The sequence below is a fragment of the Canis lupus genome, chromosome 5 (genome assembly GCF_011100685.1).
Source record: "Canis lupus familiaris isolate Mischka breed German Shepherd chromosome 5, alternate assembly UU_Cfam_GSD_1.0, whole genome shotgun sequence".
In the NCBI taxonomy this organism is placed as follows: Eukaryota; Metazoa; Chordata; class Mammalia; order Carnivora; family Canidae; genus Canis; species Canis lupus.
This window is the reverse complement of record NC_049226.1, coordinates 40,836,804-40,856,660: the sequence shown is the minus strand read 5'-3', so window position 1 is coordinate 40,856,660 and position 19,857 is coordinate 40,836,804. Positions and strand designations below refer to the sequence as shown.

General features: G+C 47.1%; 1 protein-coding gene across 3 annotated transcripts in view; it reads left to right on the top strand.

The window, feature by feature from the left end:
* Positions 1-131: 131 nt before the first annotated feature.
* The window catches only part of ALDH3A2 (aldehyde dehydrogenase 3 family member A2), a 125,084-nt gene continuing 105,358 nt past the window's right edge, over positions 132-19,857 (top strand). For all 3 annotated transcript variants that reach the window (XM_038537037.1, XM_038537036.1, XM_038537035.1), the window contains exons 1-8: positions 132-227; positions 389-490; positions 8,127-8,195; positions 10,974-11,122; positions 11,969-12,011; positions 12,587-12,631; positions 14,804-14,901; positions 16,547-16,644. In XM_038537037.1, the coding sequence (XP_038392965.1) occupies positions 404-490; positions 8,127-8,195; positions 10,974-11,122; positions 11,969-12,011; positions 12,587-12,631; positions 14,804-14,901; positions 16,547-16,644 (589 nt within the window). In that variant the 5' untranslated portion in view covers positions 132-227; positions 389-403. The remainder of the gene's footprint in view (positions 228-388; positions 491-8,126; positions 8,196-10,973; positions 11,123-11,968; positions 12,012-12,586; positions 12,632-14,803; positions 14,902-16,546; positions 16,645-19,857) is intronic.

Genomic DNA, 19,857 nt, shown 5'->3' with positions numbered 1-19,857 from the left:
GGGCCCGGGCCGCCCCCAGCTCACCGCCGCCTCCCGCGCTCAGAGCCCGCGCCGGCATGGAGGCCCCCGCCGCCGCTCCCGCCGCCCCCGCCGCCCCCGCCGCCCCGGACAGCACCCGGTGGCCCGACGCCCCCCGCTGGCGCGGCTGCCTGCGGGGCCTGCGGGGCGCGCTGCCGCCCGACGTGCGACGCGAGGCGGCCGCGCTGGGGGCGCTCGCGGGCCCGGTGGTGAGTGCGCGGCCCCGCGCCCCCGACGGCCCCCGACGGCCCCCGCCCCTCCCCCGCGCCCCCGACGGCCCCCGCCCCCCCTTCCCGCGCCCCCGCGCTCCCGGAGCCTCCCCGGCGGGCGGCTGGGGGTCAGCTCGCGCTCTCCCGCTCTCGCTCCGCAGTTCCTGGCGCAGCTGATGATCTTCCTCATTGGCGTGGTCAGTTCCATCTTCTGCGGGCACCTGGGCAAAGTGGAGCTGGATGCCGTTACGCTCGCCGTGTCGGTAGGTGTCACGTGTTTTGAATCTTGTCTCTGGGGTCGACGCGGAATGTGCACCGTCTCCTGGGTCGTGTCTCTTCCCTCGAGGAGTCGGGCTTTGACCCAGGGGTGCCTTTGCTTTGTCTTTAGATGTGGAGGGAGGCTGTGTGGGCCGCCTGGGGAGGAGTGTTTCCGTCTCTGCAACCGTCCCGTGGGGGCCGAGCTTGAATTACCGAGCGGCCCAGGGGCGCAGGGAATGTATCGCAAGGGAGAAAGTTGTGCTGGTGAAGCGATCGGAGCTGCATTTCCCCCCTGTTCTAAGATCCCACGAAGAGCTTAAACGTAGGGACGCCTGGGCGGCTCGACGGCTGAGCGTCTGCCCTTGGCCCAGGGCGTGATCCCGGTCTGCGATCCAGTCCCACGTCGGGCTCCCTGCGTGCAGCCTGCTTCTCCCTCTGCCTGTGTCTCTGCCTCTCTCTGTGTCTCCCATGAATAAATAAATAAAAAATCTTAAAAAAACCTTAAAGGTAATGTAGGTTGTCTGCTTTTAGTTGGAATTACATAGTTCATTATGGGTGTAGTGTTTCACACACTTAAAAAAAAAAGATTTTATTTATTAACGAGAGAGGGGCAGAGGCACAGAGAGAGAAGCAGGCTCCCTGCGGGGACCCTATGTGGGACTCCATCCCAGGCCCCCGGGATCAGCCCTGGGCCGAAGGCAGACACTCAGCCGAGCCACCCAGGATGCTCCAGGGTTTCACACCGGTTTTTCTTTCCGGTTTCACACTCTTAATAAAGTATCTCCCTTGGGCCATGGGTTGAAATTACAAGGACTTTGAAGTCTTTTGTTTATGTTTGTGAGGTGGTGGAAAGTTGCCTCGCTCTTGCATTTCACCCAGGCATTCAGAGAAGGTGGAAAACTCTTCCAGTGGTGGCGGCAAGGTGGTCTCTGCCAGTCTTAGAAGATGTCCCCTCCGTCCCCACAGGAGGTGGGAATATGCCCTAAGATCCTGGTGGGACCACAGAAGTTTCTCCTTTCAGCTTTACAGTTGGGATGACCTTGGTGTGGAATCAGACGTTTTATTTACAGGTCTGTTGTTAAGCGAGCTGGTTCAGGGATATTTCTGCTTCCTTTGAAAGTTTAGATGGGGCCTCTAGAAAGTCAAAAAAGCAGAGAAGCTTTTTATATTACAGGCTGTTAACTGTGTCCCCTGGAGAGGATGAACTTGACCCCTCCCCCGCAGAGGGCACACCTTGTCCTCCTGGTCCTTCTGTTGGCTGGGAACAGATATTAACAGAGGGTTATTATTGGAAACTTGAAGGACACTTTCTCTCTTTCTCCACAGGGCCCACAGTTGGTGGTCTACTTTTTCCTATCACGGCTTTCTTTCCCAGGCCTTTCTTTCCCAGCATCCTTTCTTAAAAATTGTTAAAATTAACTTTTTTACTGAGATATAATTGACATACAGGTATATAATGTAACAATGCGATATTTGTGTGTATTGTGGCATAATCACTATAATAAATTTATAGTTCTGTCCCTATACAGAAAAGATTTTTTTCCACGTGATGAAATCCGAGAGTTACTCTCTTAGCAACTTTCAAACGTGCAGTGCAATATGGTAATATTAAGTATAGTCACCAGGCTGTCCATTGCATCCCACCCTTTATATATTTTGTAACTGGAACTAGCTTTGTACCTTTTGACTGCCTTATCTAGCTCCTCGGCACCCTCCCAGTCTCGGAATCACCAGTCTGCTCTCTGTACGTATGAGTTCAGTTTTTCTCAGTTTAGATACCACGTGTAAGTGAGATTAGAGGGCATTTGTCTGTGATGGACTTATTTCACTTAGCATAATGCTCTCATTGCCCATCCATGTTGTTACAAATTGCAAGATTTCTTTATTTTTTATGGTTGAATAATATTCTACGGTGTGTACATGCACCATGTTTTCTTTATTCTTGCATCCTTCAGTGGACATTAGGTTGTTTCCATATCTTGGCTTATGAATAATGCTGCAGTGATCATGGGTGTACAGGTATCTTTTTGACTTACTGTTTTTGTTTTCTTTGGTTAAATACCCAGAAGTAAGATTGTGGGATGATATGGTAGTTCTCTTTTTAAGTTTTTGAGGGTCATCCATACCACTTTCCAGAGTGGCTGTGCCAGTTTGCATCCCCTCCAATGGTGCATGAGGATATCCCATCTTCTCTAACACTTTTTATTTTCTGTCGCATACTCTTCGCAGGTGTGCGGTGATAGTTCATTGTGGTTTTAATTTGCATTTCCCAGGGTCGCTCAGGGTTGAGCATCTGCCTTCGGCTCAGGGTGTGATCCTGGGGTCCTGGGGTCGAGTTCTGTATCGGGTGCCCCACAGAGAGCCTGCTTCTCCCTCTCCCTGTGTCTCTGCCTCTCTCTTTGTGTGTCATGAATGAATAAATAAAATCGAAAGAAGGGAAGAAAAGAAGAAAGAAAGAGGTCCAGTCCCATTCTTTGACCTGTAGCTGTCCAATTTTCCCAACACTCTTTTTTATTAAGATTTTATTTATGCATTCATGATAGACAGAGAGAGAGAGAGAGAAAGAGAGAGAGAGAGGCAGAGACACAGGCAGAGGGAGAAGCCAACCCCACGCAGGGAGCCCGATGCGGGACTCGATCCTGGGACCCTGGGATCGCGCCCTGGGCCAAAGGCAGGCGCCAAACCGCCGATCCACCCAGGGATCCCCTTCCCAACACTCTTTATTGAATAGACTGTCTTTTCGCCGTGCCCACTTTTGAGGGATGGACCCTCCATGTATGCCATCCTGTACTTTTTTTCCCTGTCAGTGATAGCTGGTGGCTAGTACAGCACCTCTCCTGTGCTCATCAACACCCCAGCACCTGAGTGCTCATCTTTTTGGGTGTATGGGCCCCACTTCCCTCCATCTCACTGGCTTCCAGGACCACCCTCCCCTCCGCCCTATCCATTTCAGGACTCATGCTCTACACATTTTCATCCCTCAGCATGGACTCATTGTAGATGTTTTAAACTTTATTTTCCCTGCTGGCAACCTTTTATCCTTGTCCTGTTGAGTTCCCGCACCCCCTACCTGTTATCTGACCTCATGGGGTCGTCCCGTGCTGTGGTTCCCCCGTCTTCTCTCCCTCTGCAGCCCTGTTGGGCCCCACTTTCAGGATTGTGAGCCAGGTGGTCAGTTCCTGACATTCCCTCATCTGCCCATCAACACCAGACCTCTGTTAACTCCCCTCTTCAAGACCAGCCTTCTGCCTATGTTTCAGAACCATTCTTTCCATTATTTCTTCTTCCTCCTCCTCCTCCTCCTCCCCTCCTCCTCCTCCTCCTCCTCTCCTCCTCCTCCTCCTCCTCCTCCTCCTCCTCCTCCTCCTCCTCCTCCTCCTCCTCCTCCTCCTCCTCCTCCTCCTTCTTCTTCTTCTTCTTCTTCTTCTTCTTCTTCTTCTTCTTCTTCTTCTTCTTCTTCTTCTTCTTATTTATTCATAAGAGACACAGAGAAAGAGGCAGAGACATAGGCAGAGGGAGAAGCAGGCTCCTTGCAGGGATGCAGTACTCGATTCCAGGACCCTAGGATCATGCCCTGAGCCAAAGGCAGACACTCAACCACTGAGCCACCCAGGCATCCCCCATTTCTTCTATTTAATTGATGCCTCGGCCACTATGATAAACCTATGCAATGCAAGTCTCTCCTTTTCTGTAACATCTCCCATTTGCCTGTCTCCCTGCCCAGCCCCCTGTCCGGCCGCTTATGCTCTTTGCCAGAAAGTCTATGTCTTCATGTCCTCTTCTCCCCATTGCAAGCTGGCCTTTGTCTCTCCACCTTGCCGTCGAACCTGATCTGGCTAATGCTGTCGGTGACATCCCCCTCTGGCCTCTCTGCCACTCCTGGCCTCCCGGGGGACCCAGTGTCCTTGTGCTTCCACTGCTGCTTCTGCTACCTCTAGCTGTTGTACATCTTTCCCTTCCCCTTCTCCTCCTCTTCCTTGGTGCCTCTCAAATTTATGTCACCCACCGAGGTGCCCTCCTGGGTTTGCCCGCCTCAGGACATACTGGCTTGAACCCTCCAGGAACACCTCACACTCAGGATGTGTGAGCATCCTTCCTGGGAGTACCCTTGGCACTCCCCTCTGTCCTACATCTCCATCGGGCTGCAAGCCCTGCTAATAACTTCATTTCCCATCTTTCTTAAAATTACTTCTTTTCTTCTGTTTCCTGCCACCAGTCTCCTGGCCCAGCTTTCACCCTTCCTTCCTGCCAGCCTGGACCACCTCCTCTAGGCCTGACTCCATCTCACCTTTCTCCAGTCTCAGCCATTAAAAAAATAATACTAAATAAAAATCAGGACACCTGGGTGGCTCAGCGATTGAGCATCTGCCTTTGGCTCAGGGTGTGATCCCAGTATAGGGATCGAGTCCCACATCAGGCTACTTGCAAGGAGCCTGCTTCTCTGACGGTCTCTGCCTCTCTCTGTGTCTTTCATGAATAAACAAATAAAATCTTAAAAAAAAAAGAAAAATCAAGCCATTCCCTGGGTTAATACCCTTCAGTGCTCCCTTCACCAGACAGTGAAATCCAGGCCTTGGGTGTCCTGCCTGTGGGTGCCCACTGCATTCTGTGGCTTGCACATGAGCCTGGGGCATTCCTTCTAGACATGGCTTAGGGGCATCTGCAAAAAGCCTTCCCAAAAGCCCCAACAGGGCCTATCCTTCCCCTGCTGTGCCACATCCTCTGCTCTGTGTGCCCTCCTGCTGATGTTAAATTTTGCTGAGCCTGGCTGCTGGCACAGATCTGGCCCAAGTGAATGTTTCAGAGAAATAAGTAGCTTGGGGGAACTGTGAGCCGGGCCTCACCTGGGCACCTCCCGATGATCTCCCTTCCAGTGCTGCTCCTTTATACTCTTCTATCCCAGATCACCCAATGGTAAGAGCATAAGAACACTTTTTTTTTTTTTTTAAGATTTTATTGATTCATTCATTAGAGACATAGGTAGAGGGAGAAGCAGGCTCCATGCAGGGAGCCCGATGTGGGACTTGATCCTGGGACTCCAGGATCACGCCCTGAGCAGAAGGCAGACACTCAACTGTTGACCCATCCAGGCATCCCTATTTCCATGCTTTGAAGAAAAAATTAATAGGTACAGAGTAAATAGAATTTTAAAATTCTGTCGTTAGACCTCAAAAGGGAGTGTGGGAAGGCTGGTATATTCCAAAGAGAAGAACTTTTGTAGCTAAAGTCTGAGGTAAGGTCTGTGCCTGTCCTTCCTGGAGCAGTGAGTAGTTGGTTAGACTATGTTTTTAACCAGCTATTAAATTGTAATTAATTGCTGAGAAGACAATAGGCCCAATATCAAAACTATTTATGAAAGCTAGATATATTTAAAAATCTTTTGCCTTAGGAAAAATTCAGTTTGTGGAATGAAATAATTTACAAAAGTGTTTGTTTCTTCTATTTTTTAAAGATTTAAAAAAAGATTTTTGCAGAAAGAGGAAGAATGAGCAAGAGGGGCTCAAGAGGGGCAAGAGAGAAGCAGGCTCCCCGCTGAGCAGGGAGCCCCGACCTGGACCTGGGGCTGGATCCCAGGACCCCAGGATCATGACCTGAGCTGAAAGCAGGTAGCTGACTGAGCCATCCAGGTGCCCCAAAGTGTTTGTGTTTTATATATTTTTTATTTTTTATTTTTTAAAATTTTTTTTTATTTATTTATGATAGTCACAGAGAGAGAGAGAGGCAGAGACACAGGCAGAGGGAGAAGCAGGCTCCATGCACCGGGAGCCCGACGTGGGACTCGATCCCGGGTCTCCAGGATCGCGCCCTGGGCCAAAGGCAGGCGCTAAACCACTGCGCCACCCAGGGATCCCAGTGTTTGTGTTTTAAATAAAAGAGCATTTTTAAAAAAGATTTAATTTTTTTAAAGTAATCCCTCCTACCGACGTGGGCCTCAAACTCACGACCCCGAGACCAAGAGTGATGTGCTCCACTGGCTGAGCCAGCCAGGCACTCCCCAAGAACATTTATTTATATCCCCATCTTGTTTCATGAAGAATTTGAGTCAGTTTATAAAAATACTTTCAAGACAGAAAGATAAACACTTAGCTGGTAGAATAGGGTTAGAGAAACATGGATAGAAAAAGATTCAGCTGGGAGTGGTTAGGATTGGAGAAGCTACAAATTGCACTCTGAGCTCCCTGCCCTGGTAGTTTCCAGAAATTCCCAGCACGCCCAAGAGGTTACTGAGCCAGCTACTTGCGGGGAAGGAGGGCCTTTCCTGATAACTAGTCAGAGGAGTGTTTCTTGCAGCCTTTGGTGAAATAGACACTCTGATGTGGAAGATAGTGTTCTGGACAACTTGCCCCAAGAAATACGGTTGTGAGTCTTGGACCCTCTGAGTATCCATGCAGTCATTGTATGGGGAGAGGATGACATCAGAGCTCAGTGTTAGACGCCCTTGACGGGAATCAGCTCTGACAATGGACTTGACCTGGGAAGACGCTTGAAGCCATAGAGGCAGAGTAATAGCTGTGCTTCCCCCGTGCTTTTTCTGGAAGGCTGAGTTTTAGCCCTGACACTGGGCTGGGCATGCAGAGCACAAGGCCTCTGGCAGGGGGTGCCTCCTGCTGCTCGCTAGACTGGCCTGGGGCCTTACTCTGTGGTGGCCTGTCACTGACTCCCAGGGGCTAGAGTCTGTGACGTTGGTCAGCCAAGAAGTTAACTCACCTGGGGTTGACCTCACTGCTAAATGTGAGACTGGGGATGAAAATAGGGTCTCCAGTTCTCCCCAACCCTTGCCATCGCAGAACAGCACATTGGGCTCTGACCCTTACCTCCAGGTTACTGTCTGCGCCCTTAATGGTCAGGGGCCCTGGGGTGAGGTTAAGGCGAGAGGGTGACACAGAATTAGTCCCTGTTTCTCACGGGAGGGTTAAAGCCTGAGGCCAGACTTGCCAGCTTCAGGCCACCATCCGAATGACCGAAGCTTTCTGTGACTTGCTCAAGTGATCCATAAAATGGGAATAGTGCTCATGACAGCCCTGACAGGGGCTTGGGACAGGACCTGCATGTAGCATTTGCTCAGAATGGGTTTGCCGTCATTATTATTAAATGCACATCGCAGACCAGGGGCATTCATCCATTCATTCATTCACGTATTTAATTAAGTAATTAAGTTTATTTATTGGAAGATTTTATTTATTTTAGAGAGAGAGTAGTATGTGAGCAGGGGAGGGAGGCAGGGGCAGAGGGAGAGAGAGAATCCCAAAGCACACTCCCAGCCAAGCACAGAGCCCAACTCCGTGCTTGATCCCAGGATGCTAAGATCACAACCGAAGCTGAAGTGAGGAGTCAGATGGTTAATGGACTGAGCCACCCAGGTGCCCCCAGGGGCATTGGTTTTAGATATTAATCATAATTCAGCCTTTTAATATAGACATTGTAATGTGCATTGTGTTGAGAAAAACTCAGTTGTAAGCCACTCTGGTTGATGCAAAGTGATTGTGATTCTTAGAGGCTATATTTTTGTTTACAATAGCAGTCACCTGTTTGACGTGAAATAAAATCATGGGTTACTCCTTCGAGAGGGAGCTGTTGGCAGTGACTCTGCCCCCACTAGTCCCCTGGATGCTGGCTGAAGCTCTGTGCTGTTCCTTGCAGGTTGTAAACGTTACTGGGATTTCCGTTGGAACTGGCTTGGCCTCCGCTTGTGATACACTGATGTCTCAGGTGAGTACCAATCACCCTCCCCCACACACCTGTTTTGGTCGGTTACCTATCTTGTGGGAGATGATAGAAGAGACCATCCCCTTTATGGCTTCTGTTGCCTTTTATTTGTCAAATACCATGCTGCTGGTGGCTGTAGATGCAAGCACAGCCAGCTTTCCTAATTGTGTCCTCAGGGTCCATGTGCTCAGGTGGGGTTGGGTTTTCCATTTTCTTCCCTGTTGTGATCTCTCCTATTGTAGAACTGTACACCCTCACCTGATGTTTAAGACTCACATCTCCATCACCTGCCCACATGTCTCCTGAGGGCCAGGCTTGAATGTCCATCATGATATCTCAGCCTCACCTCGACCAGACTAAACTCATCTGGCTTTTCCACCTGAACTGTTTCTTCTCTAGGATTGTCTCTTACAAGAATATACCACCTTCTGCTCAAGTCCAAATCCTGTATCTCCCATCTTCATATGGCAGACAATCTGCTTATTTGTCTCTATCCTCATTGCTTTTTGTGGGATTGGGAACTCCGGATTGGTGTGCTAGCATAATCGATGGAGAGTCAGATTCTGGTTCAGGCCTTTCATTCCTAGTGCTGTCTTCCATCTCACCCACCAACTTTACAGCCATAGCAGTTTCCCTACTAGGATCTGAGATGCTTGGGGAGAAAGGCTTTATCCCATTCAGTCTTTGAATCCCTATGGTTCAGCATTGTGCTTGTTATGTAGTGGGTACCCTGGAAGTTTATTGAATGAGTGAGATGAAGGCAGAGAAGCAAGCAGAAATGGGTAGATGGGTGGATAGATGGTTGGATAGATGGATGATGGATGGCTACATGGGTGAGTAGAGGGATAGACAGATGGATAAACAGATGGTTGGGTGGATGATTGGGTAGATAGATAATAAATGGACAGGTGGATAGATGGTTCGGTAGATGGTGGTGAATGGTTAAATAGATGGGTGATGCACGGATGATGGGTGGATGTGTGATGGATGAGCCCTGCCTTCAAACCCACTGCCTGGAACAGAGAGGACAGGGTTCTGTCCTAAGGAAAGAGGAGCACTGAGCATAGGTGTGTCTCCTGAGCCATTGCACTCGGCTCCCCAGCAGTTTGTGCATGAAGATATCCTGGGATAGTTTTTAAAGGCTAAGCTAAATATGGCTCTAAAGGACTTAATGTAGGGGATGTCTGGGTGGCTCAGCGGTTAAGCGTCTCCCTTCAGCTCAGGTCATGATCCTGGGGTCCTGAGTTTGAGTCCCGTATCAGGCTCCCTGTGTCCCCATGCTTGCTTCTTGAGAACCTCTGCCTATGTCTCTGCCTCTCTCTCTGTGTCTCTCATGAATAAATAAAATCTTAAAAAAAAAAAAATCTTTAAAAAACAAATAAATGAAAAGATTGTACAAAAAATTATTAAAAAATAAAATAAAAAGATTGTAAAGATCAAGCACATCTAGAAACTGCAGGTCACCTGGAAAAGTATTTGAAAAAGATGGGGAAAAAAATCACTAATATTTAATCGTTCGGAGTTATTTCTATTAACTTTTTGGTCAGTATCCTCCAGATGTTTCCATCTCTGTACACCCACACCACTCTAAAACCTACTTGATTTTATTATGTTTTCCTCCCATTAAACCATATGTTTTGGAGAATGCATGGAAAGAAGTAGATATACACATTCCGTTTGATATTTGTACAATATTCTGTGTCATTTATATGCCATTATTTTAATTTAATTTGTTGTTTCTACTGACTCTTGTTCTGTGGTTTAAGTTAGACCCCTTTTTGGTTGTAGAAGGAGATAGTAATTCAGGTTCCTTGGAGGAAAAGGAGTGTGGGCAGGGCTCCCGAGAAGCCTAGACTTGGCCAAAGGCACTGTGGGGCACAGGGCCCCTCTGCCTCCATCGGGGCTGCTTCTGTCTGGGCCTGGCCTGTGTCCCCACCCCAGCCTGCTCTCTGCTCCGTGCTCTGGCCACCCAGCAGCTGCTCACTTCTGGCTTCTGTGCCCTCGTCACTCTAAAACTTCAGCTGGTTATGTCGTGTCTCTGCTGGGAACTGTCCGGTGACCCCATGCCCCTGCCGAGGCTGCTGGGCCTGCAGCCGTGCCCCACCCAGTGCCACCCCGCCCTGCTTCTCCTAGATGTGTCTGCCTGGCTCATTCCATCAGCTGCTGACATCACCTTCCCAGGGAGGCCGCCCGTCACCAGTGTGAAAACTGTGCTGGCCCTCAACACTCCCCCTGTCACCCTGCTTTATTTTTCCCCAAACATCACTGCCACGTCCTAGGGAAAGCACTCTGGATCTTAGGTATTTCTCTGTTCACTGTCTGTCTCCTTTTCCTTCCAGAAAGTCCGCTCCATGACCCCAGGGTCTCTGACCGCTCTGTTCACTGCAGAGTTAGATCCTGGGTCCCGAATGCGTCTGGCATGCAGGAGGAATTCAGGACATGTTTTCTGAACGAATCTTCTAGGCCCTAACCTGGACCCAGTTCTTCCTGCCCCATTTAAGCTCTGCTCTCTGCTACCAGTGCCCTTGTTTCTAACTGTCCCTCTTCCCAGGAGCAGGGCCCTTGTCATCCCAGGGCATGTTCAAAGTGCCACAGGTGCCAGTAGCTCCCCAACAGCTTGGCCCGGACGCCGGGGTGTGGGAGACGCGGCCGCCCGGCTGCAGGCATGGCAGGCGGGGTGGGGCGCTGGCCTGTGGGGAGCTGTTTGGAGGGCAGGGGCCCCGGCCTTGGCCTGCCCAGCACGAGGGGGCATTCTTCCTCACTGTATGTTTCTATCTCAAGTCCTTTGGAGGCAAGAACCTGAAACGCGTGGGGATCATACTGCAAAGAGGAATCCTCATCCTGATGCTGTGTTGCTTTCCGTGCTGGGCCATCTTCATCAACACGGAGCGTATCCTCTTGCTCTTGAAACAGGACCCCGAAGTCTCCAGGTCAGCAGTGTCTGTCATGTCAGAACCCCAGATCCATAGTAAGGGACCGTCTGGTCCTCCTACCTTTGTTCGTGTTGACATTCTCGGCCAGTTACCTGGACTTGAGCCCCGTGGCAAATGGGAGCTGGGACTTGTGGATCACAGGATATAGGGCTGGCAGGGACCCCCTGACACACAGGGACACCGTGTAACTTGGTGACCCGATGCCCTGCCCAGAGCAAAAACACAGGACGAGAAGGTAATACCCTTGGCCTGGGTCTGCCTTTTCCTGGGTTGTTCAGTTCTGGTGTTTTGCAAATGCACAGAGTATTTCTCCCTGGAAGCAGAATAGCAACACACTTGCCTTCATGTTGGTTTTCACAGTTGGTTTTTTTGTGTTTTTGTTTTTGTTTTTTTAACTCTACAATTCCAGCAAGCTCTCTGGGATTGTTTCCAGGGTATGTAGGATGCAAGGAGGCATCTCTCCTTTCGAGAAGACTGTTCGTCTTGCTTCCATGTGAGATACACCTATGGTCCTCACTCTAAAATGTTTCTGAAAAAAAAAAAAAAAGTTTCTGATTCTCACCCACATTTTAGTTCATTTTGCTGTGTTCATTCCACTGCTTCTGCTAAGAATGAGCTAAGAGATGTAAAGTCCAACTCCCCTTTAGAAAGCGGACACTCAGCAGGGCTGATATAGTGTTAATTTGGGTTGTTAGATAAAGCCTCTTAGAAATGTTATTAAATATCCCCACATAAGTTATGCTTAGCTTTAGTTTTTTAGAAGATAATGTATGGATTCAATGTGAGGAAGCATGACCATCAATTATTGGAGTATTAACCAAAGGCTGTTTGTATTTATTTCAGGATAGCCCAGATTTACGTGATGATTTTTATTCCCGCTCTTCCTGTAAGTGTCAAGGATACTTTGCATTGTGTTATGTGAAACAGCTCATGAACGTGGTCATGCGTGCGCCTCCCCACTCATTTATCACAGTGCTATTCCTCTCCGTGTTCAGCATGTATCTCTGGGACCTGCCATCCTTCCCTTACTGATTCTCAGAGCTTGTACCACTTTGAGGTCTGGCAGCTTAAATGAAATAGACACACTGGTCAGAGGAAGAAGGATCCTTCCTTATGTCATGGTTTACTTTCAATTGGAAATTAATCAGGATGTTTCCCAGGGGCTCCCCTGGGATTTGGGGACATATCCCCAGCTGGCACCCTCAGTTGGAGCCATTCAGATGTCAAGGTCGTGAGCGGTTTCAGCGTCAGCCAGTTAGAGGTTGACTTGTCAGTTCATCAGGGAGTCCTTTCTGGAAAATTTCAAACACTCAGCATCCTAGCATTGATTAGTGTGGCTCCGGTTCTCCGATTATGAGGTCACATCAAGAGGAAGTATCTTCTTGAAAAACCAAGCTGATAGAAACCGTTGGAATTACACTTTCATCATAACAGGAGGTATTGTTCTGTTTTATATTATAGGCAGCATTCCTGTTCCAGCTGCAGACGAGATATTTACAAAGTCAGGTACAGATTTTTTTTATGTTTTTACTCCATGGTACTGGAAACATAGAGTAAATATTCTTAGGGAGTTTCCCCATAAAAGTAATTCATATTTTCCCCCCCTGGAATCCTACCCAGAGCTCCTTGTCTGGGAGACGTGAAGTCTTGTTAGATAGATTTCGTCCAGGAAATCTGGACGAAACAGGATTGAAACAGGAGAGGGGCCTGTTTCAATCTGTCTGATTCCTGCGCCTACCTCTTGTTTTACCCCACAGTCCACACACTCCACCCCTCACCTCTTCTGTGGGCTGCCTGCCTGCTTTGCGTCTGGCCCAGGCCTGGCTCTGGTGCCTCTGTTGGAGGGGAAGAGGCCCCAGGGTACCTCCGCCCACATCCCCAGAAGTACCCGGGGTTCACAGTGCCCAGTACCCCAGAAGGAGAAGGGACATGGACGAGAAGGCTGAGGATGAGCTCTGCTTCACCCTGCCACCTCCCCAAGTCCTTCTTCTGTGAGCTACCTGCTTGCCTTCCTGCGACTTCTGTCCACGGAAGGCCCTCTCTCTTGATGGTGGTCAGCTCGATTTTTAAAAAAATGGAGAGTCCTACAGAAAATGTTTATTTGAGGACCAGTGTGGAGTAGGGCACAGACCCAAAAGAAGCAAGGAACGGTGGCATCGTAAAACACGGAGGTGAACGCTCAGCGTGCACCTGCCGGGGCCAGGCCTCGCGGGTGTTCTGTGTGAGAGAACGTCACAGAGAGCCCTCCCTGTGGCCCTGGTGGAGAACTGAAGTCACTTGGCCCAGGTGTCTCCCAGGTGGTCTTCCCGTGATGCTGCCTGCTGGGAAGTGATTTGCTGTCTAGGCAGTTCCTTCTCTCCTCTCTGTGATACCAGCTGTGGCCCAGCGGGTCATTCAGAAGCATCAACAGACTTCTGGTTGGTTGTGCTCACAGCGGTGCCCAAGGAGGAGACGGGCCTGGTGGCTTGGACCCTGGCTGGTGTGGTCCCATTGTGGCTATGCTGTCCTTTAAAGTCCCTGCCGGGAAAACAAAACAAACAAACAAAAAAATAAAGTCCCTGCCCGGGCAGCCTGGGTGGCTCAGCCGTTTAGCGCCACCTTCGGCCCAGGGCGTGATCCTGGAGACCTGGGATCGAGTCCCCGTGTCAGGTTCCCTGCATGGAGTCTGCTTCTCCCTCTGCCTCTGCCCCACCCCTCCCCACCCGTGTCTCTCATAAATAAATAGATAAAGTCTTAAAAAAAAAAAAGTCCCTGCCCGAGTAACTGTGAGTGTGGAGATGACCCTCTGTACACCTCCTCTCCCTCCTTCGAGTCCCGTGGCTCTCACACGTTCTCCTTCTACTGGGGCTTTCGGGGGTGTTTGGATGCCATGTGGCTCTCTCCCTCTCAGCTTGATTCAGGCACTGTTTGCCTGAAGTTACATGGACCTCCACTTGGCGGAGGTTCGGTCCCCATCATGACCTCCCTACCTCCAGATGGTTGTGGCTGTAGGTTGCCCCTGTTCCACTGATCAGCTTCACATCACAAGTTTCCACGACCCCTCCTCAGGGGTTCATTCATTTGTTAGAGCGACTTACAGAACTTAGGGCACATTTGCATATGATTTACCAGTTTATTATAAAAGAATATGACAGAGAATGCAGATGAACACCCAGAGGGCGAGGTGTGTGGGAAGAGGTGCCTTTTTCCCAGCAGGTCCTCGTGTTCACCAACCTGGAAGCTCTGAACCCTGTGCTTTGGAGATTTTTATGGAGGCTTCCTTGTGTCGGCAGGATCGATCATGTACTCTGTTCCTAGCCCCTCTCCCCTTCTGGCACATGAGAGATGGACTGAAAAAATCAACCTTCTCATCATGGCTTGGTTCTTCTGGTGACCAGTTCCCATCTGGCAGCTCACTCAGAGTCACCTCTGAGGACAAAAGGCACCCTTGTCACCCAAGAGATTCCAAAGGGTTAAGGAACTCCATGTCAAGACCAATATGAGACCAATATTAGAACAAAGGAGCCACCTAGTACCCTTATCACTGGGGATATTGCAAGGGATTTACGAGCTCTGTGCTGGAGACCGGCAGTGGGGTGGGGGCAGAGACCAGTACGTGTATTTTCCATTATTTCATACCACCTAATTGATTAACTTTTGAAAATGCTATTTGTTTTCTTATTTGTCTGGGGGCTTTAGGGGATCATCATGCCGCAAGTGATCACTGGGATTGCAGCAAATGTGATCAATGTGGGCATGAATGCCCTCCTGCTCTATGCCCTGGATCTCGGAGTAGTGTAAGTCGTGACCCACAGGCACTGAGTGTCTGCTGCGTGCTGGCTCCAGTCCCAGAGGCTGGGAGACTGGGGAGTGGAGAAGCCTGAGAGGGGTTCCTGGGAGATGCTCAGTATGATGGGGTGGGGGTGGGGAGGGATGGTGCTGGTGCTCTGGAGCACCTGGAAGGGCAGCCCGCCCAGGCTGTGGGAAGGGAGGCCTGTGGGGCTCAGTTGGAGGAGATGAAGGAGAATGAGCTGACACCTGCATGTCGGCGTGGAGTTAGCCCGAGGAGCCTGTGAAGACTGAGATGGGTGACGGGAGCAAAGGCAGGAGGGGGCAGAGGACTGTAGGGATTCTCTTGCTATCTCTGAGTCGTAATAAATCGAGCCGTTTCCATCTCTATGATGCTTGAGGATATGAGGATCCCACATAGAAAGCAGTGTCAGTTTGGACCTCCTGCTGGAGGTGCCATGCTCTCAGACCATGCCTCACTTGAACCTTCTAATGTGCCGGCCCAGAGCCACCTCCCTCCCACGTGGCAGGTGTGGTCACACCAGCACTTGTTGACCAAGCCTGGTTTAGTGGGTCATGATTGACACTTTAAAAAATGAAGTATATTATGAATAAGATAAAATGAAATAGAATAGAAAATATGAGAAGGTATGGTTTTTTTTTTTTATGAGGCTTTTGATTGTGTGTGTGCATGAATGTGTGCACACATAGTGTACCAGGTGGCGATAGAAAATTTATTTCTTACTATTAGTTGCAGTAGGAAATATATATAAAAGCCATTAAGTGAATGACAGTGGAGAGGTGGAATATAAGATAATTAATGAAAAAAAGGTTTGTGACGTCTTCCTTATGCCAGAAAACTGAAAGAGGCTTTGGCCGTGGGGGAGGTAAGAATCAGCTGGTGACATCAACCCATGTAAACACCTGAGTGGGGGTCTGGGTTTCCTCTGCAGGTGCACCTTGCAGACCCTCTCTTAGAAGTTCCTTGAACTAACTAAATAAATAAAAATCTTTAAAAAAAGGTTTCTTGAACAGATCTACAAAGGACAGTTTGGGGGTAGTTGGGTAAGAGAAGAACCCATAATGGATTAATAAGAATAAAATTTGAGGATTGGTCAGAAGAATGAAATGAACAAGTAGAAAGCAAGCAGAGTCCCGGGCTCTCTGTGCCAGGATGATCGTTTTATTTGTGGTGTAAAATGTCATCTGTTGAAGATGCTCTTAAGGTTACCTTGTAATAATAGCAAACAAATTTATTATAATCCTGGGAAATAAAACCACTATGAACCGTAGGCCAGTATTTTGAACATGGTAGCTGTGTTTTGATACTCTGTTTAATCATGTGTATGAATTTATCTGATGGGTTATTTCAGGCTGTGAGCAGAGAAATGGTGACAAATGTTTATGTTCTTTTGTCTCTTTGGTTGATGAATAGTCACATTGGGCTCTTCCACAAAATTCAGTGTTGGTGGAAAGAAAGCAAGTCTGCTCTACGTGGGTACTGCATTTAAATCATTAAAAGATACCCCACAGGTTCTAGGCTTTTCTGAAGACTGTGATTCTTTAATGGAACCAAAGCTTGTGAGGGGTAGCCTGTTTCTTTGTACTTGGATGGAATGCACTCACAGGGAATGCTCACGTTCTCTCCTTCAGAGGATCTGCCTGGGCAAACACCACTTCCCAGTTCCTCCTGTCTGCTCTTCTTTTCCTGTACGTCTGGTGGAGAAAACTCCATGTCGACACCTGGGGAGGTACGAGGACTTTCATTTCTTACATTATGTTATTTGTTATTCAGAAGGATATAATTCTGGGTTTGGGAATTTTTTTTCCCCAAGAGAGTTTTGTTTTTTAGATCTTTTGGGAAATTTGAAAATTATAGAAAATATTTAAATCAGTGAAAATATAAAAGTGATAGGTCACTATGAGATTTTTAAAAAATTTTATGTCCATGAAGGCAGCTTTTGGTCATAGAGAACTGTTGGCAGCTGTTGGGTTATAAGAATTGATACTTAATTAAAATTGCAGGTAGAAAATCCTAATTGTTCTTTGCAATACAAGTGAAGTTGGATCAGTGTCTTAACTCAGGTGAACAGATTGAACTCTCTTAAACAATCAGTACCACTTACAGGTTATCTAAATTCCCTTAAATAGTTTAACATGCATTTGTAAATTTAGTAAAATAGATTTTTTCTAATCTTTAAAATTGTGAAAAATATCATGTAAAATTTGCTGTCTTAACCATTTAGTACATTCATGATGCGTAACTGTCACCACCATCTATTTCAAAACCATTTTTATCGCCCCCCAAAAAGAAACTTTGTATCAATTAAGCAAAACTCCTCTCATTTTCCCTCGCTCAAGCCCCCAGTACCTCCATCTATTTTCTGTAGCCCTAGCACCTTTCCTGTAGGTTCTTAGGGCGTTTCTACATGTGGGATCACGCTATGTGTGAATAGAGAGGATTTTACTTCTTCTTTCCTATTCTTGATTAATTGATCTGATGGAACTTCCAGTGCAATGTTGAATAGAAGTAGCAAAAGCGAGTTATCTTTGTCTTGTTTCTGATTTCAGGGTTAGAATTTTTAGCCTTTAACCATCAATATGATACCTGTGGCATTTTCATAGAAACCCTTCATCAGATTGAGAAAATTTCCTCTATTCCTATTTTGTCGAGTGTTTTTGTTCCTAAAGTGGTGTTGGATTTTTTTTTTTCTGCATTAACTGAGATGAGCACTATTTGTTTTTCCCCTCTTCGTTTTATTAATATGATGCATCACATTGATTGGTGTTAATCATTGCTTGCATTCCTGGGATAAATTCCATTTGGTCACAGTGTTACCATCCTTTTAATATGCAGCTGGGTGTGTTTTGTCAGTATTTTGTTAAGGATTTTTTTTTTTTTTAAGATTTAATTTATTTGGGATCCCTGGGTGGAGCAGAGGTTTGGCGCCTGCCTTTGGCCCAGGGCGCGATCCTGGAGACCCGGGATCAAATCCCACATCGGGCTCCCGGTGCATGGAGCCTGCTTCTCCCTCTGCCTATGTCTCTGCCTCTCTCTCTCTCTCTCTCTCTCTCTCTGACTATCATAAAATAAAAAAATAAATAAATAAAATAAAGTGTACTATCCAATGGTTTAAAAAAAAGGGGTGGGGATCCCTGGGTGGCGCAGTGGTTTGGCGCCTGCCTTTGGCCCAGGGTGCCATCCTGGAGACCCGGGATCAAGTCCCACGTCGGGCTCCCGGTGCATGGAGCCTGCTTCTCCCTCTGCCTGTGTCTCTGCCTCTCTCTCTCTCTTCCTGTGTGACTATCATAAATAAATAAAAATTAAGAAAAAAAAGATTTAATTTATTTATTCATGAGAGAGGCAAAGACACAGGCGGAGGAAGAAGCAGGCTCCCTGTAGGGAGCCTGATGTGGGACTCGATCCCAGGACCCTGGGATCACGCCCTGAACTGAAGGCAGATGCTTAACCACTGAGCCACCTAGGCATTCCTGTTATTTTTTATTTTAGTTATGAATCTTTGCTCTTTTTCTCTTGGTCAGTTTAGCTAAAGTGTTGTCAATTTTGTTGATCTGTTTTTTTCCCCCAAAGAATCAGTTTTTGCTTTCTTCTATTATTTTTCTTTCCTTTATTTCATTTATGTTTGCTTTAATTTTCAGTATTTATATCGTTCTAGCTTTAGGTTTCATTTGCTCTTTTTCTTTTTCGAAATCCAGTGTGTAAAATTAGTTTTATCGATTTGAGAGCTTTTCTCTTTTTTTAATCTATAAATTTACCTTGGAGTTCTCCTTTTCTGCTCCTCATGTGACATGTTGTGTATTTGTTTTCTTTTGTTTCAGAGTATTTTCTGATTTCCCTGTGTTTTATTTAAGAACATGTTTAATTTTTACATGTATGTGAGTTTTTCAGATTTCCTTCTATTATTGGTTTCTTTCCTTCTTCTCTTGTGGTTGGGGAAGATACTTTGTATCATCTCAGTCTTTTTAAATGAATTTAAACTTTTTTTGTGGCCTAAAGTATGGTCTGTCCTGGACAATGCCCCATGTGCATTCGAGAATATTGCTGATATAGAGTGGAGTGTTCTGTAGATGTCTGGTAGGGCTTGGTGTATAGTATTGTTTTAAGCCCTCTATATTTCCTTAATGATCATCTGTCCATATGTTCCATTCATTACTGAAAATAGTGTACTGGTGTCTCCAGCTATTTTGTGGAACTAATTCTCCAGTTCTATCAATGTTTGCTTCATATTTTGGGGGGCTCTGTTGTTTGGTACATACCTGTTTAAAATTATGTCTTCTTTATGAACTATTTTATTTTTTTGTTCTTTGTAACAGATTTTGACTTAAAAATTTTTTTTTGTTTCACATTAGTATAGCCACCCCAACTCTCTTTTGGTTACTATTTGTTTTGTTTGTTTGTTTTGTTTTGTTTTGTTTTTTTGATTACTATTTGGATGAGATATATTTTTCTCCTTTTCAGCCTATTTGTTGCTTGGTAAGTCACTGTCTTTGAAGTGAGTCTCTGGTAGACAGCATATAGTTAGATCATGGTTTTTTTTTTTTTTTTGGTGCATTCCATCAGCATCTGCCTTTTGATTGGAGAATTTAATCCACTTACATTTAAAGTAGTTACTGATGAGGGCAGACTTTCTTTGCCATTTTACTATTTGATTTCTGTATGTTTTATACTTTTTTTTGTGTTTTATTCCCTCCTCCACTGCCTTCTTTTTTGTTTAGTTGATTTTTTTTTGTAGTGAACTGTTTTGATTCCACTCCCATTTCCTTTGTATAGATAATTTAGATTCGTTCTTCATAGTTACTGTGGGGATTATATTGAACATCTTAAATTTATAACAATTGGGGCAGTCCGGGTGGCTCAGCGGTTTAGCGCCTGCCTTCAGCCCAGGGTCTGATCCTGGAGACCCGGGATCGAGTCCCACATCGGGCTCCCTGCATGGAGCTTG